Genomic DNA, 15,151 nt, shown 5'->3' with positions numbered 1-15,151 from the left:
CGCTCCAGCCTCCCCACTCTATGTGTGTGTGTGTGTGTGTGTGTGTGCGCGCACACCATCCTTCAATTCTTCCGGGGTTCTGATTTTGCATTTCTAACGAAGCTGAACTGACAAAGCGTGAAAGTGGTCTAAAAGGAAAAACAAAGAAAGTGACCCTGCTTTCACTGTGCCAAGACTAATCAATATTCCAGAAGCTCAGCTTTCCCCTCTCTTCTGATGTGTTTTTATTTTTTTCAGAGTTGGGCTGACAGTCTCCTCCCCTTTCCTTAAGTTACAGTCATAGTAAGTTGCTGTATTCCAGAGCACATGCAGATTGTCAGTTTTCTCTCTCTCCCGCTCGCTCAACTCTGCAGCTCTGTTGTGTTTGCTGGGAAACCCCTACCTTATCTGCCACCACCGTGTTCTTAGAGCACTGAAGATCTGAAAAGGTGAGCCGATCTTTTCATTTGGTAGGTTTTGAGCACAAGGTCTTAATTTTTCACTCTCTGGCTTTGTATGTTACTTAATGTAATGATCCTTTTGGCTGTACCCATGTTGTTTCTTGATCTTAATGTAAGTTGTAAAGGACAGATTAGCTGCATTAATCATCTTGGAAAGAAAAGGCACTGTAAACGAATCTTATTTTTTTACAAAATGCTAAAATTAATTGTTCTCAAAAAAATCCTGCTGGCACACAGTAGCTGTGTCCAGGCTAGAATACTTACTAATTTAAACATCTAGCTCAGTCTCAGAATGTTTCCACTCTCTAAAGAAGCAAAGCATATAGCAATCTGTTAAAATTCAGAGAGGATATTGCACTAAAATGCCAATCTTGAAACATATGGTAGAAGCAGTGATCAAATCCCATCAAAATAAATTTTTACAACATGGTATTTCCTTTAAAACATGCCATTTGAAAACCCTGTATATTTATATTCTAAGTGCTTCCTAAAAAAAGGTATTTAGATACTAGATGTATTATAAATAAGATGTTAGAGTTGGAGTGTGTATAAATGGAGAGAGATTTCAGTGGAAGCAACTCCATTTATTAATTTCTAATTTCTTCATAAAAACATGCCAGTGTATTAACTAAGACTTCAGAAAATGGGATTCTCAGTCTGCAAAATACCTTTGTGCAGGCTCCATTATTAAATAAATTCATACCAAGCAGCCAAAAAAAAAAAAGGCATTTTAAAATTAAAATTAATGTCCTAATGAAGGATTTTTAATACCAAGACATTTTAATATTGATTCAGTTTGTGATTTCTTAAAAATCAGATTATATCCCCATAATTGCTGTCAGGCCAAGTTAAGGCATTACTTTGCAATGTGAACTTGTATTACAGTCTGAAGCAACAAGCTAAGTGGGATATAACTTCTGATGTTCTACAGATGTGCTCTGAATAGTTTATACACTTCAAAGATGAATGTTATCAACATAAAACTGTCAAAGGCCTATCTTCTAAATAGTGGTTGAGGGATAAATAAACTATTCCTGCTGCGTTTTGCCATGTGAAAAGGAGGAATTCAGCCAATTCAACAATTTAAAAACATCTGAAATGCAGAATATTTTAAACATACCAGTTCAAGCAAAATATTTCTCTCCAATGGTTAATGTGAAGGTGAGCTAGAATTTTTTTCAAATAATATGGGCCTGCTAAACAGATGAAAAGCAAGCCTGACAGATAGTTTTAAACATTATAGCACCTTATGATTCTATGAAGTGTAGTAATTTTACATTAGTATATCTCTAGCAACCACAAAAAAAAGTTACTCCTGGGTTTTACAGCATGACAGCAATTCAGATTAATTTCTGAAGACAGAGGACACATATCTGATCAGTCTATATAATCCTTCTTTCAAAGAGTTCTTTAATAGTCATTATGGCTATTTATCAAAAACTGCAATAAACAACTTCGATATTGCAAATAATGTAATTTTACTGAAACATGAAGAATATTTTCTTGCATGTAAACATACAGCTAATCATTCCTCTAAAATCTTATTGCAATATTTTCTTGTCTTGCAGGTTTCTCCAGTACCTCCCACGGAAGAGTCTTCCATTTTTCAGAAGGGATATCGACAGAAGTTAATTGTAAAAGAAATCTTTCTGCAAGATAGATGACTAAAGGTAACGGAGAAGATCCAAAAACTGGAAGTAGGATGGAACGCATTCAACAAGGAGTCCGGAAACGTACACTTTTGGCAAAAAAAAAAGTGCAGAGCATAACAAAGGATGATGTTAAAAGTTATTTATTGAGGAATGCCTTTGTGCTCTTCACGGTTGTTGCTGTGATTCTTGGTGAGTAATTTGTTCAATAGGAATATTCTGTTCTCCAATGCATTTGACAATGACGATTTGCCTGGGTGATTTGCATTACAAATGAGATCCCAAATTCTTCTGCACTGATAAGAATGTTCTGGCTTGGGGAGTTTTGGCTTTGACAGCTGTATATTGAAGTTTAGGGAAGAGCCATTTTAATTATTCTAGTATTCCTAAGGAGAATTTTGGTGAAAAAAATTAGCTGGTTTATGGATTCTTCTCTTAAAGAATCAGATACAATAACTGAATTGAATGTTTTCAATGAAATCTTTTTCTACCAAAGCTGGCTGCAGCAAAATGCTCAGGATGTAACTTTTATTTACCTAATCTATCAAAAAATAGCACCTTGCAATGAGAAACAGAAGTTCTCAATGAATGAAATGAAGTGACATTTCTAAGCAAAGGTATATATTAGATCCTCAATCGTTTCAGTTTTCCCTTGATAAATGCAAAATGGTCAAACCTAAGTACAAGCTTATGCTCTCTTAGTCACTCAGAATCTTACACATGCATCTTTCAGAGGCAGTTGGGGCAACAAATGGCAATTGTATTCAAAGGACTACAAGATAGCACCTGATTAAATGCCTTTTTAGAGTATATGGAAAGGAATCCAGAACATCAAACAGTATTTAGATTTGGAATGCACCAAAACGTAAATTTAAAATATTGCTACACATTTTGAATTTACATTAGAAAGAGAATCTTCTGAGAAAAAGATACAATTTTTTAAACAAATTTTCCTTTGTATAATTACATGATCACTTTTGGTAATTTTCCTTTAACTACAGATTTTTAAAATGACACTATGTTTCATGAAATACAATTCATTATAGTGTGAGCAAGAACATTATGGCTTCACTGTACTAGTTTCATTTATACTTTCTAATTAGTTTAAAATATAAAACTATGAATCTGCTCGTGAAAACCCAAATGTTAGCACTTAAAGATAAGGGTATATATCCTGCACCTATGTAGGCCCTAATGTCTTTGATAATGCTGTTCCGTATAAATCTGCTTGCTATGTTTCTACGGCTTTTTTAGGACTTAAAATTTTAGGGCTTTACCATTATTGTTGCTTGATACCACATCTGCAGGGTTATTTTAAATTAATTTCAGGTTTGGTGGTCTTTTTCCGGGAGACAATTATATTAATTTGCATATTGGTAAAATAAAGTACTTTGTTGCTATAACAGAAATGTCAGTCTCTCATATTTATCAACAGTATTTGATCACAAGTGCTTTTAATTCCTAAATAAGAATTTGTTCAATGCAAAAACCCCATTAATATCGGAGGTAAAAAATTTAGGCATTTTATCTACAATGGTCAGGGAAGGCAGAACAAATTAAGCAGGTTTTGAAACATTGTCCAGCCTCGAAGGAATGCAATTCTTAGATTGTCACCTGTCTATACTGCACAAGACCAATGTGCTCTTGCAATTTTTTCACTGTCATCTAGCTCCAGTGTGACTCTCATAAATTTGGTGATGTGGGAACAGAAATGTAGGCTGGACAAGTGTTTTTACTCTTATTGCATGTTCCAATTAGCTTTAGATGCCTAGTGATAAAAGTCTGCCCACAGCTCCACTACCACCTACAGCAATGGCAGAGTGCCAGTAAGGCTGGAACACAAGTTGGAGAACTAATGAAAATGTGCAGCCTAGGATGAGCCAGCTGCTCAAATTCTGCTCATGAACCTATAGACTTACCTGGTGTAATACGTGGAAAAACGTCTTCCCATTACTATGATGGAATATTCCAGAATTTTCTCACATTTGTTATTTGTGGTGTAATTTTACAGTATATATATTATTGGAACAGTAAGTTCAAACTTGGTAGCTCATAAAAAGGTAAGATTTGGGGTTTTGGAGAGTTTTTTGCTTTTGTGGAAATACTCAGAAGTAGGCAACAGTTGGCTAAAAAGTTTGGAAAACACTCAGTGGTTAAACTCTATCTGTCTACTTTGGCAAGGACTAAATTGTTATCATCCCTCAGTTGTTTGGTGATCTGTGGAAAATCAGATGGTGGGCTTGATCCCTTTCCTAGCAGACAGTAATCAATGTTGTGAAATTAACCCACCAATTAGCACTGGCTGTCTCATCGAGGATGCTTGGATGTGAGTGTAGGTGGAAACCAAACTATACTCAGGCCAGGGTTGAATCATTTACAAGAAATGATGCTTAATGCTCTTTGTAATCTAAACAGACAAATGACATCAGTTTTCAGGGCTGTCAGTCCAGCAATTTTCATAAAGACTAAACTCAGGAAAGGCAAAATTTTCACTTTAAAGAGAGCAGCATTTCTTCAGAAACATTTCTTTCAGGCCCCTCTTGTCAAGGGACTGACATGAAAGAGCTTATTTAATAGAGCATTTCCAGTTTCTTTGCTGAGCAGGACTGATGCTAGTAGAGGTTAAGTGGATAGGATCATATGTCTTAGCCCAGTTTCAGGACTGTAGTTTATAACAGGCACTTGAGTTTGTGTCTGTGGAAACACGCACTTTGTTATGAAGTGGGTAGCTGTGACATGCATTTGTTTGTGTTGCATACTGATATTTCGCAGACAGAGTAGAGATTTTCTGGCATTCACATGATGAGGAGGAATATAGCCATTTACCCTAACTTCTGCTGTTACTCTTATTCTGAACTGAATTCTAAACTGAATTTACTAGCTGCTACAGTACAAAACCAATTAATCTATAAAAACCTAATGATGAAGATGCAAGAAATTATAATTCACGTTGAGAATTACTTAGCACTATTCTCTGTTTCCCAAAAACGTCAAGGAAGGTCCTTCTGACTTCACAGTCCGCATAGGTAGGGTCCGTCTAACACATTGTCATTGTCACCATTGCTGTGATTTTTAGTGAAATTTAAACTGCTTTCAAGTCCTTTGAGAAACTTTGAGAAAAGCATGGTCAATAACTGAGTTATGATGCAGTTCTTCAGATTCCTCTGGTACACCTAGAAATATTGAATTAGTTTTCTGCAGTCGATCTTCACAAGAGCCAGAAACAATAGATGAGAACAGTTATGTGAGGTGAATTTGGGAAGCTGACCACTGGTAAATTCAGAGTGTCATGATGACCAGGAGCAATTTAAGGTAGGCTAGGGATCATGGTGGCTCATAGAAAGTCTGCAGGAAGTCTTACAAACTTTGAAGTACTAGCCAAATTACTGGCAAAACCTCAGGCAGTGCCCTCTCTCCCACGCTACTTAGCTCCATCATCCTGTCCCCAAAATGCCTTCCTTTCTGATACCCTTTCTTCAGCAGACTGTCTTGATTCTCTGCTACTTACCTCCCATTTTCCAAAAATGCGACAGGAGTCAAGACTTTACTCTGGCAGGACTCCTAAATGTCAAAGAATCTCCTGTGGATGCTGAACTTGCACTGAAGGAAAGATCGAGACACACAGAGCTGCTGAGCAGAGATTCTGAGAAACTGTTCACAGAGAAACACTGTTTTAATTGAGAGGCTCAGTGAAGTAGAGGGAGATTGTGGAGCAAGTACTATAAAAAGCAATTTCTGCATAGTTATGAAGCCATTACATCTCCAAATTGTTAGCTAAAATCCTCTTTACACTGCTGCAGCTGTCCACTGGGGACATTCAAGGGGGATGGAAATGGATCCAGTTCTGTTTTCTGGCTACCTGTCCAGTGAATGTCCCTATGTCCCTGAAAAAAGCGAATAGTTAAATAAAGCCTGCAGATGATCCTTCATAATACAGAAGGCAAAAATACCACAAAAACCTTAAAATATCTGAACAGTGAAAAGCTGTGCAGAGTAGCAGATTCTCCTACCTCAACACACTCTTGGTCTGAACAAAGTTTAAAATGAGTCCTAAGAAGTAAAAGTCTGCAATTCACAGGTAGACAGAATCCTGCATAACACTCACGAAAAAGAGTCTCTTGTGTGTTGAAGTGACATCTTTTCTGCTACTGGCAGATCCTCTGTATCCACTGAAGACTGAGGCTGACATACCCGGAGAAGGGTATCTGACCCCATTACACACTGACAAAGAACAGGATAGAGTGCCTAAGGCAGCCTTGGTAAAATTTGCATGAGAACAAAGCAAAGATCCATCACTATAGGCGAAACAGCTGTGGAAGGTGAGTCCTAGGTGAGACAATATTTTAAATCATACAGAGAGAAATGTGATATGATACAAAATATTAAGACATATACAAGAAAATCAAGACAGTTTGGGGACAGCTAAGGAGACAATACTTCTATTTACGCTGAACTCAGAGGCTGTCTCTGCCCCAGTGCTCTCCTAAAGAACCTGCCCAGCACAATTGCTTTCTCACTGAGTGACAAAACCTTCCTAAGTAATACTCCGAAAAAATTGCTAAGCAAAACCTTAATTCTTTTTGAAGTTAAGAAATAGTTGTAATTTCGGGAAAAAAACATAAACGGACACTGTAAGATCCAGAGTAACACTTAAAAATTTAAAGGAGATGATCCTTTTCTAAAAGAAGACGAAGTATAGAAATAAAAAGAACTTTAATTCTGCAATTAAGTAGCCAGTAATAAAAGTCAGACTGCGAAATATGAACAGCATGCTAGTTTAGCAGTTACTTGCAAAATAAAATTATGTTAATTTGTTATCAAAATGTTACTTTCTTATCATACACTCTGTTGTTACTGAAATGAAACAGCACTGGTTGTTGGACTGCCATACGGGGCACAGAGTAACAACAATAATCTTGGCTACTTTTAAAATCACAATTGTGCATTCTGGAGACAGCAGCTGTGCATATACACACAGGAAAGATACAAAATGTGGTAAATATAACCTTACTACCTTCTTATTTGCTCTAAATTGCCAAATAGTGGGCTTGTAAAGTGGTGCTCAAAAGTAGTATGTCTGAGTGGTCATAAAACAATCCAGAGAAACATACATTCACTGCACTCTGTATATAGCTTGTGAAAAGGAAGGTGAAATTCTCAAAACTCTCTCTAGAAATTAAATTTAAATTTATTTATATAATACCACTTCTTACAAAGCAGATTTCAAGGCTATCCTGGGTGGAATGCAGAACAGTAACCGCATGAGACATTTAGGATGTTTACGTGTTTTCTCAGAGATTTTACAAGAAAATTCCCTGAATGCCAGTAGAATATGGCAATCATGCTATCAAAAGATATGTTACAACAGAAACAGTGGTCATCTCAAAGACTGTCAAAAAAAATTTTGTGTTGAGCATCAAAGGGGACTAAAAAGATATTTCAGCATCAAATTAACTTGTATTAGGGCTTGCCAGTCCTTTTCAATAGGCATGCACTGTAGTCACTATGATGACTGCAAAGCCGTACAAAATCATAAGCAAGGTGCCAATGATTTGTATGCTGCGTAAATGTTTAACATTGTTAGATCCTTACTAGCACCCTAGTTATTGTAAAGCTAGATTGAGTTGTCATCTGCACTGGAATGCATTTGAGTTGACCATAATGAAGCTGCAGCTGAAGATGGCATGTTCAGTTGAATGAATCCTTGAAACTTTCATTCATGTGGCTTAAATTTCTCACATAATTTCTTGAAATAACCAGGCATCTAAAAGTTTCCAGGGATTTTATGACACCAAAGAAAACATAGTTTTATAAAATACTGATTTTGTAGGTGAATCAAGATAAAATGCACTTGAAAAACTGTATAAGGAAATCCAATATTAAAGAGACGTAAATAAAGAAATTAGATGTTCTGGCTGTTAATAAGGCTGCTAAAAAAGTAAGATATAAATGCAGGTGATGTGATAATTTGTACTGTAGTATTGACTTCTAGATCAGCAACTGAGTGATATTGAATTTTTTATTTTTTCATGCCTTGTTAAAAAAATCCAATGTTCTGGAACCATCAACTCCATAAAATAACACATGAAGTCCCGTTAGTTGTGTATATACTCTGTCCATCCTCCCAATTATTTTCTTTTACTGTGTATTCCTTTCAGATTTTGTATTTCATTGTTTCAGATTACAACTCAGCTTCTTTGAGATTTAGCATATTTTGTCATATATTTGTTTCTCAGCATATTACAGCTCAGTTCAACGGAGCTTTGGAGCAATAAGGCAATGCAAGTGATAAATAAAAAAAATAGTGGGGAGCTAAGAGATTTTTTTCACTCACACTAATTTCTCCAACTGTGTTGTTCATAGAATATGCTGGCCAAGGAGTTTTAAAGTAGTCATTGATACAATAAAAAAAATAGAGGGTATAGAATAGGGAAGAAACTATGGAAAACAGGGAAAGAACAAATGGAAATTTTTCTAGAGAAATTTTACTGAGAGCTGGATTATTCCATTTATTATGTCAACCAACCAGACTTGAAGCTGTACTGACACTGTACATTTAATCAACAGGATGAAATCACAGGGTGTGTAACTTTTTTAAATCTATACAAAAGAAATTTATTTTGATAATAGATTTTATATGGCATTTTTTAAAAAAAAGAGGAACATAATAGGTCTGGTGAACTGTACAACAGCAAAAAGGAAAACAGTTAAAAGAAGGAAACGAGGCAAAGAAAACCAGAAGGATAACAGAAGAATCAGGAAGATAACCAAGTGTTACTGTTACTTATATTTTGTGATTGTTCTCCCATGTTGTTTCTCTTAGCAGCATTTATATCCACTTTTGAATTCTTGTTCAATTCGGTACATTGAAGAAACGTATTTTCTTGCTTAACATTTGCATGCATTTTCTATTGGCATGGATAGAAGGTCATAAATGGAAATCAGCTTGACAGTTACAAAGTGTGTATTTGTTTTTCACTATCTACTGTAACTTGACATAACTGAAACTTCATTTATTCAAAAAAAGTCTATAAAAGATGGGGCTTAAGTGTTAAACATTATTTACACTGAAACATAAGCTGGTCCGTCAAACTGACTCTAGTAAATGGTCCGGTTTTACTATTCACAAGGACTAAATTAAAAAAAAAAGCATAAAATTGCCTTTGTATGAATATAGCAAGACCATTAATCAGGGAATTCCTTGGAGTACTAACCAAAGCACTTGATAAATAAGGCTACTGCATATATTTTGATGTCTTTTAAAATAATTTTGACTTGGGAATACATACATTAAACAAACATGGATGTACAATCTAGTCCTTCAAAGCCTAAAACATAAGCCAAAGTAGCTGCATATGGAATCCAAATCTCAAAGCTGGGTGACTTTTTGGTGCATGAGCAAGAGTTAGGAGACTCAAAAGGGTAACCCCACAAGTCCACAAGCTAAGCACATAACTGCCTAAAACTTGCCAGGAGGGAAAAAAACCAAACAGAACAAACAAACAGGTTTGCATTTCTACTCCCAGTCCTTTCTGAGTGAGACAAGACCATGCCAGATATTTCACCTGGTCAAGATCCAGAAGCACAAGAGCCCTCACCTTGGGAATGGTGTCAGCAGCACTTAAGAAATTGGCTTACGCTTTTCCTTTCAAAAGGCAAGTTACAAGAAGATGCAATTCCACCATTCCTTTCAAAGTTGTGTCATCAGGCAGAAGGAAATGCAAGACTTCTAAAGGCAAATACATGAGTCAAGAGAGCAAAAGGTGGCATGATGTTTTAACCTAATGGCTAAATCACTCATCTGTAACAGGGAGCCTCAAGTTGTGAAGTAATCTTTCGAGCAAGAACAGGAACCAGGGCATCCCAAATCCAGGTGATCCTCCTCATGCGTGCGTCAGTCATGTTCAGTTTCTAGATTCCTGTGACTTAGCCTGGAACTAGGCAAATAGATGTTTAGGTCATGGCAATTCTGGGAAAAACACAAGCAGAACGGTGAGAACTGAGGGGTCTTCCAAAACAAATGGAGAAGTGCCCATTAACTTTATAGATTTCCAGAACTAAGCTTTTTTATCTAGAGGGACCCTGAAGGTCACAATTTGGACTCAGGTGCTTACTATGTAATTAAGTATCGTTCCAGGTGCCAGTTTCCCTTTGCTGTTTTTGTGACCTTTAAGATAGGGAAATTCTGCCATTCTGAATAACACCTAATAATGAGAAGAGAGGTATCATAACCTATATGGAGGTTACCTCTAATTTAATCCTCTATGCTACAACATATCCTTCAGGTGAGTTAACTCACAAGAAGTTAGGCATAAGACCTCTTTTTAATCAACTGAAATAAAACAATTTTGGAAATTCATGTGTTGAAAGAGGCTGTTGACCAGTAAACTAAATAGATGGAAGGTTTTAGTTATGAATAGCTTCATAGTCATATTGAGGTTTTTAGGGATGAAGTGGCTCAGCTAATAAAATCAAACAGCTAGGGGCTGAAAACACCCTAGCTATATTTTTAAAAAGATGATAACGTGATTCCATGAATTTCAGTCATGAACCTGATTTCCTTATTGAAAGAACTCACTGAATGATAAATCAAACATAAATAAAGGATTCTGGTAATGCTTACACCTGATATGGCAAAAGTCTTGTATTCTACAACAGGAAATGCTCTCAGTCTGTCCAGGTTGTTTGCATGTATCAGCAGAATACTGGATAAAAAAGAGTCTTTAAAATTTTTTAAGAAAGTCTGCCACATGAGTTATGTTCCATGACCCAAACAGTTCTGGCATAGGCAGATCTTGATTCAACAAAATACTTAATCCTCAGTGGCAAACATCACAGTTACAGATTTAGACTATGAGCACTAAGCTAAATTAACTGGTGGTTTTGTAGGAATTAAAAGTTGGGCTAGCTCCATAGAGATATGAATGCATAATTTGAATGTCCCACAAATGATGGTGTAAAACTGCATATCAAGGAAGCCAAGCCTACAATGAACTGTTTTGTAGTGTATGTCTAAGGTGGAAATAAAAAAAACAAATAAAGGCAACTATCAAGGTCTAACCTCAGGCTCCCTGTTAAACTACAGTAGAAGTTCTTCAGAGTACAGCTCTGGTTTTCTGAGCATGTTTGCACAAAGTTCTTGGCACTGAGGGACCTCAGTCTCATTGACTGCAATTCCTCAATGTTACTATACTGCAAAAAAGACAAAACAATACAGATGGGCAGCTGAAACTGTAGTAGAGAAAAACAGAATTTGCTGCTGTTAAGGACTTTGTCAGCTCCCAGTTGAGGAAAAACAGGAAAGAAAGAAATGTAAAGGTAAGAAAGGAAATATGTAAACTTTAAGAGAGCAACTTTCTTATCTGTTGGGAACTATTCTTTATGTGAGTAAAAACATTAACATTAGTCAAGACGGTGAAGCAGCAAAATAAATCCAGGCATGAAAAAAACAGTTATTACAGTAACTTTGTAAAGCACTGAGTAGTACCATAATTCTAAATAATACTTCACAAAATATAATCTGGCATATGTTGTGAATGCTTGGTCTTTTCATATGCATAGTAAGAGAGAATTCCTGAATTTTGATGGAATTATTTGTTATTCTTTGCACCAAAAGTATTTTTTCTATAGCTCAGAGACTAATAACAGTACATAAACTAGGAATAGTTTGTCTTTCAATAAAGCCTTTTATCTGAGGATGAAATCAGGAATAATGTCCCTATTCCATAAAGAGCAGTCTGCTTCAGTGCCAGCAGTGAAAACTCGTCTTCATTCCAAATCCTCTACAAATGCCACACAATTGCTTGTCTTACAAATAACAACAAAAGAGAAACCAAAGATGACAAATAAATACAGAAAGAGTTCAAGGAAAACATGGGGAAAAATTAAGAATAAATTTGAAAACAAACACAAAAGCAGAAGTTGGATAAAAAGAGAACAATCTTCTGGAGATGTTCTCAAAGGAAGAAAATCATCTTCCAATTGGGGAAGAAGGGCAAATGAACCAAATAACTAGAGAGAAAAGGGGAAAAAATGTATGACTGTAATACTGGAGCCAAAAAGTAGCAAAGGACAAATTTCAGTGATTTTTTTAAAAAACTTTTTAACAGCACTTGGATGCTGTTACATCCTCAGATTTGGTGTAAGAAGCATCCTGGTTTAGGCAGTACTTCATAAAACAGTGATTTTACTCATTTCTTAGTTACATCAGTTCTTCCTTACAGCTTCAGACTCCTCATTTTAATTGTATGCCTCTGTCCACAAAATCCAAGGAGGGGCTGCTGTGTCTGCAAGTAAGGACAACACGCCCATGTCCAGCCATAGCTATAAAGGTGTTTCAGGAGTTCAGGCACCTCCAGAGTTAGGCAGTGGCAAGCAGAGGTTTTGAGTGTCTTAATTTTGAGCTGTGAATTAAGTGGCTGTGTATCTGTGTTAACCTAGCTCTAAATGCCCATAAAATACATGCATATTATAAAATGCCTGTGGATCTCTGCAAATTGTAACTGAATAGTGATGTTAGAAGTCTGTTGTGATTTTTTGGCAGGTAATAGCTCCCACTGGATAAAGTAAATCTTCAGGGTCAGGTTCAGGAGGCAGGGGTTCCTGATGCACAGTGACTGCAACACTGCAGCTCTGTCTCTCCTCAGTATAGCTGAGAGCGCCAAGGCACTCTCGTGACCCCTGAGCAAAGGTAACACACTAACTTCCCTTCTGATGCAGGGAACAACTCTTTGACATCAATGTAACTCTTACTTCACTATACATTTGCTTTTCTCTGGACGTGTCTCTTTTTACAGGCTTAGAATTCTGTCCAGGTGGAATTGGAGGCTCTTTTGGCTGATGTTTTTTGATCTTTCACAGCTTAATTGAGGCAGGAGCTTCACCTAAATTGCTTGATGCCTGGAAGCCTCAGAGAGCCTCAGGGTGCATGTGTACATGCGCAGTAGACTCTGTTGCATGTGGGCAATGACTTTAGCACTCCCAGAAAGTGCTACAAATCAGTATGTGCCATCCAGAACTACCACAGGTAGTCCATTTGTGCACAATAAGTATCCTGATTAAAGTAGATATGTGTTTTATATACAGACAGACCAGGTAGTTCATTCTTCCCAGCAGAATTAAGTCAACAAGTTGGAAGGTATCACTTTGCTGCAAGCACCATCACATACCACAATATACCATATCATTGGGATCTTCTGGATCCGAATCATGTCTAGTACATCTAGTACTTCTTCCATGACTCGCCTCATGATGTCTCTCAAGCAAAGGAGAGGTAGCTATTTGTGTCCAAATTAACCCATATTCCACTTCAATATAGCCGCCTATGAGAGCTATTTGGAGCACAGGTCCTTAAGCTCTCTAGTGCACTGGCATCATCCAGTTAAAAGAGAAGGAATGTATCACACAAAAATATATACACCTATACATGCGAGATTCTCTGCTGGGTCTCTGTCAGATGAGAGCTGTAGAGGAATAACAGCTAGTTTATTAAGCCGATTGATACTTGGTCTTCTTCAGGTCTGAAAAAGAGAAGCAAGTTCATGTGGAAAACATTTCCTCTAAATTCAGCCTCAGAAGAAGAGAATTAAAGGAATTTTAAGCTGCCTATTACCTCCAGTTCTGGGTTGCCATAGGAAGAGTAACTGGTTGCTTAAGGGTATGTTTCTGTGATTGATTAAGCCAGTCCTACCTCTGTCTCTGGCTGTGTATTTCCACTCCCAAATGTTTGCTTTCCTCTCTTGCCATCACACCAGCACCACCATCACCTAGCACAGTGGTAAACCTGTCCAGGAAACTAATCTGGCAGAAAATCGACCCAGTAAAAAATAGTTTCTCCCTGGTTTAGCCCCCAAATGAGCTCATCTCAGTATCTAACAAGTACACATGCATTGAAGTAAGGGCTCTGGGCTTGTCTAGTTTAGAGAAAAGGAGGCTGAGGGGCGACCTCATTGCTCTCTGCAGCTTCCTGGGGAGGGGAAGGGGAGAGGGAGGTGCTGATCTCTTCTCCCTGGTATCCAGTGACTGGACGCATGGGAATGGTTCAAAGCTGCACCAGAGCAGGTTTCGACTGGACATTAGGAAGCATTTCTTCACCGAGAGGATGGTCAAACACTGGAACAGGCTTCCTAGAGAGGTGGTTGATGCCCCAAGCCTGTCAGTGTTTAAGGGGCATTTGGACATTGCCCTTAATAACATGCTTTAACTTTTGGTCAGCCCTGAACTGGTCAGGCAGGTGGACTAGGTGATCGTTGTAGGTCCCTTTCAATGGAAAATGTTCTATTCTATTCTATAAAAAAGGTCAGCTTAAACTGTAGTCTCTTCCTTGAATGCCTTCCTTACCTTAGTTATTTGCCTACCACAGGACTTGGACAAAAGAGCCTGTAATTGTCTCTCCTGAACCAAGGGCATTTCTCCTTTTTTGGAATGAAGACTCATAAAGCACTTTTTAGGTTATCCCATCAAATATACTTTGTGTGAAGGACCTTTAAACAGGGTCATAATCTTACACCTTTAAGATCAAAAAGGTCACAGAGGTGTAATAAGGCAGCACCGATGACTGTATAATACAAGAAGTAGTTCTCAAATGCTTAAGAGCAGTAGTAACTCTGCTGCAGTCCTAAATTCAATGAATTGAGTAAAAAAAGTAAGTAGGTAGCTACAAAACAATAATTAGCATAATAAGAGCTAATCTTTAAGATAAAATTAGTAAAAGTAACACAACAATCACAAAAAAAGTCTGCTGCAGTATTTTGGTATTGAATATTTTGTTTAGGTACCCAGTATTTAGGTTCAATAAAAAGGTTTTAAAGGGAACATACCTCCCTATGTACATAAGGAAAACCAGAAAGTAAGGAAGGAGCTAGTGATATACAAGGGGGGTGAGGGTGGGGGGAAGGTTCAATATAAAATTAGGGGAAAAAAAAGATTAAAATCAAAAGCATGCAAGTGAATTGGTGAGTCTGTGGTTCTTGTGGCAAGCAAAGAAAGAGACTAGGAACAGTTGTGATTTTGTCGGCAACTTGAAGTATTTCTTATCACTAAAGAAGTTATTTACCTGTTTGT

At 37.2% G+C, this 15,151-nt stretch overlaps 1 protein-coding gene across 1 annotated transcript in view; it reads left to right on the top strand.

The window, feature by feature from the left end:
* Positions 1 to 277: 277 nt before the first annotated feature.
* The window catches only part of SLC1A3 (solute carrier family 1 member 3), a 73,134-nt gene continuing 58,260 nt past the window's right edge, over positions 278 to 15,151 (top strand). Inside the window, exons 1-2 of the mRNA XM_087773272.1 lie at positions 278 to 428; positions 2,009 to 2,281. Of these exons, the coding sequence (XP_087629398.1) occupies positions 2,101 to 2,281 (181 nt within the window). The 5' untranslated portion in view covers positions 278 to 428; positions 2,009 to 2,100. The remainder of the gene's footprint in view (positions 429 to 2,008; positions 2,282 to 15,151) is intronic.

The sequence above is a fragment of the Nipponia nippon genome, unplaced genomic scaffold (assembly GCF_047370975.1).
Source record: "Nipponia nippon isolate SJK-2023a ecotype South Korea unplaced genomic scaffold, ASM4737097v1 scaffold_39, whole genome shotgun sequence".
NCBI classification, from domain to species: Eukaryota; Metazoa; Chordata; class Aves; order Pelecaniformes; family Threskiornithidae; genus Nipponia; species Nipponia nippon.
This window is presented reverse-complemented; position numbering and strand designations above follow the sequence as displayed.